Source organism: Seriola lalandi, unplaced genomic scaffold (genome assembly GCF_002814215.2).
Source record: "Seriola lalandi dorsalis isolate HSWRI2012SDOR001 ecotype SW California unplaced genomic scaffold, Sedor1 jcf7180001975393, whole genome shotgun sequence".
Lineage (NCBI taxonomy): Eukaryota > Metazoa > Chordata > Actinopteri > Carangiformes > Carangidae > Seriola > Seriola lalandi.
The window spans coordinates 1,449-4,294 of record NW_019446059.1 but is presented as its reverse complement, the minus strand read 5'-3'; the positions used below and the strand labels follow the sequence as shown (position 1 = coordinate 4,294).

General features: G+C 43.9%; 1 protein-coding gene and 1 long non-coding RNA gene across 2 annotated transcripts; one reads left to right on the top strand and one right to left on the bottom strand.

Moving 5' to 3' along the window:
* Positions 1-39: 39 nt before the first annotated feature.
* On the top strand, positions 40-1,300 carry LOC111655402 (uncharacterized). Its single transcript, XR_015437220.1, has 2 exons — positions 40-840; positions 925-1,300. It is a non-coding gene; the product is annotated as an uncharacterized LOC111655402 (long non-coding RNA).
* On the bottom strand, positions 1,301-2,564 carry LOC111655391 (calpain-1 catalytic subunit-like). The gene is made up of 4 exons (XM_023406761.2): positions 2,371-2,564; positions 1,923-2,039; positions 1,777-1,835; positions 1,301-1,649 (listed from the first exon to the last, which is right to left on the bottom strand). The coding sequence occupies exons 1-4, from the start codon at positions 2,408-2,410 to the stop codon at positions 1,626-1,628; spliced, it is 240 nt and encodes a 79-aa protein (XP_023262529.1). The 5' UTR covers positions 2,411-2,564; the 3' UTR covers positions 1,301-1,625.
* Positions 2,565-2,846: the final 282 nt, after the last annotated feature.

Below are 2,846 nucleotides of genomic sequence, written 5' to 3'. Positions count from 1 at the left end.
TATATATATATATATATATATATATATACACACACATACACACATACAGTCAAGCCCGGAATTATTCATACCCTTCTCAATAATCGATAGAAAAGCCTTTTATTGGCTATTACAGCAATCAAACGCGTCCTATAATTGCTGACCAGCTTTTTGCACGTCTCCACTGGTATTTTTGCCCATTCATCTTTAGCGACGTCTTATTATCTTCTGGGAGAAGCCTGTGTCATTTCCGGTCAAAAAAAAACTTGCTGGTTGAATAAAAGTAACTTTAAGTCAAAATTTGCCAGGGGTATGAATAATTTTGGGCTTGACTGTATATGTATACACAGTACTGTGTGTGTGTGTATGTGTGTGTGTGTGTGTGTATATATATATACATATATGAATAAAATAACTCAGTTCTAACGCCCACATGGAAAAATCAAACAAACCGTTTCATGATATTAATGATATTTTATTTTTCTGTCTCAGATCTTTTGTAAACTACATTTGAGACTTTTTACGAGTCGACTGACGTCTCGTTTAAATACACAAAGACCAAAACAAAAGGTCACAATAACACACAGGTAAACAGTAAACAACAACAGACAACAGACAAGACGCAACATAAAAATCAACAGAAGAGAGAGACAGGAGGCAAAATGAAAAAATTCAAATGAAATTGTATGGAGGTGGTGACTGTATGATGTCATCACTGTGCCATCACCACCTGCCCTGATGTTTCAGGTTGTGATGAAGACGGTGAACCAGCTGAGCTCCTTCTCTCCTCTCAGCCATGTGATGCTGCTCGCTCACCAGAGGCATTCTGGGAAGGTTCTGTGTGCCTGCCAGGTTCCCAAGGTAATCAAAACTCACCTGTCAGTGACATCACAGGGGCATGTGTCACGTTCGGAGCTTCTGATTGGCTGTGTTCTCCCTCCTCAGGACTCAACGTCTCTCCCGGCCTCTGATTGGGCGGTTGCGGTGTGCCGTCACCTCAGGGGGAGCGCCGGGGGCTCAACGCTGGTTGCCAAGGGAACAGGGAGTAGCAATGACATCACCGAGGCTCTGAGATGGGCAGAGGAGTTCGCCCGCCAGAACATGCAGCGATGACCTCATGAAAAGAGATGACATCATAGTGATCTCACAGCACCTCCTAGCGGAGGCCACAACATGCTGTACAGGTTACTCTAAGCCCCGCCCCCAGCTGCAGCTAGCATCCCCTCATTGGATGGCAGGCTCAAGTGTGAAGGTTCATTCTTTTAAACGGATATCTTGAACATTTCTTTGTTTTAAAAGAAATAAAAACATCTCAGATTGATCCTGTTATAAATTATCTTTATTATTCATTATTTTTAACAAGGTCGTTACAGTTTGTTATCAAAGTAAACAACAACAATAAACAGTTAAAAACCAACTAAACACAGAGACTTTAAACCTGTGGTGACGCCTCATATGACATCATAGTGTGACGACGATGATGACGATGATGACGATGGCGATGATGACCTCACTAACGTCCCTCTCCCTCATGATTAGAATAAAAACAAACTCCATTCACCACATGCAAAATATTTCAGGCAGATTTGTTCCGTCCCTTTTTCCAGGATCTGGATCAGACTGGTCCTGGTCCTGGTCCTGGTTCTTCAGAGCAGAGACACATTCAGCCACTACAGGAGAACCACAATAGGGCGTTAGTTTAATCTCTGAATACATAATCATCAGTCATGTGACCAGCAGCCATGTTAGTGCGAGGTCACCAGTCATGTGACCTTCGTCACATCTGAAGCTTCTCACCTCCATAATGTTCAGCTCGACGGTTCCTGAGTCGTCTTTGTCCAACGTGTTGAACGTGTCTGTGGACAGGAAACCATCATCATCATCATCATCATCATCATCATCATCATCATCATCATCATGGAGATGAATCTGTGAGGACTCACTGAACATGGTCTCCAGACGAACCAGACAGCCCACAAAGTTGTCAAAGTCGACGGTGAGATCTGGTTCACTGTAACGAGCCACCAGGACCTGATGAAGAGGATTATTGAGACTGAACCCTGAAACACACAGAGACCAGAACCTGATCAGACCCTGAACCCAGACCAGCAGCAGAACCAGACCACATGTGTATGTGCATCTGTTCAGAGGAGGAGGACTGAGCCTTGACCCGTCCGCCATGTTGTCTTCATGTCCTGTTGGATTCAGTTTCCCTCGTGTCTCACCGTCCTGTTCTATGTTCACATGATCCGTATATAAATATATATTTCTTTAACTATTTCACTTGAACCACAGCTCCCCAGAGACTGAAGGTCGTTTCCTGTCGTGAAGCTCAGAGGTCAAAGTTCAGAACATGAAGCTGCAGGAACAAAACAAGTGTTTGTGTTTTACCAGCTTCCTCCACAGCCGTCCTCATCTCTGTGGAACTCATGGTCCCCGAGTTATCCACGTCCTTCTCACGGTAAATGTTCTGTCACAGAGAACAGCAAGGAACAGCAGAGAACAGAGAACAACACAGAACAGAGAACAACAGAACAGCAGAGAACAAAGAACAACAGAGAAGAACAGAGAAGAACAGAGAACAGCAGAGAACAGAGAACAGCAGAGAACAGAGAACAACAGAGAAGAACAGAGAACAGCAGAGAACAAAGAACAGCAGAGAACAGCAGAGAACAACAGAACAGCAGAGAACAAAGAACAACAGAGAAGAACAGAGAACAGCAGAGAACAGCAGAGAACAGAGAACAACAGAGAAGAACAGAGAACAGCAGAGAAGAGAGAACAACACAGAACAGAGAACAGCAGAGAACAGCAGAACAATAGAGACCAGAAAGGTGCAGAGAACAGAGAACAACAGAGAACAACAG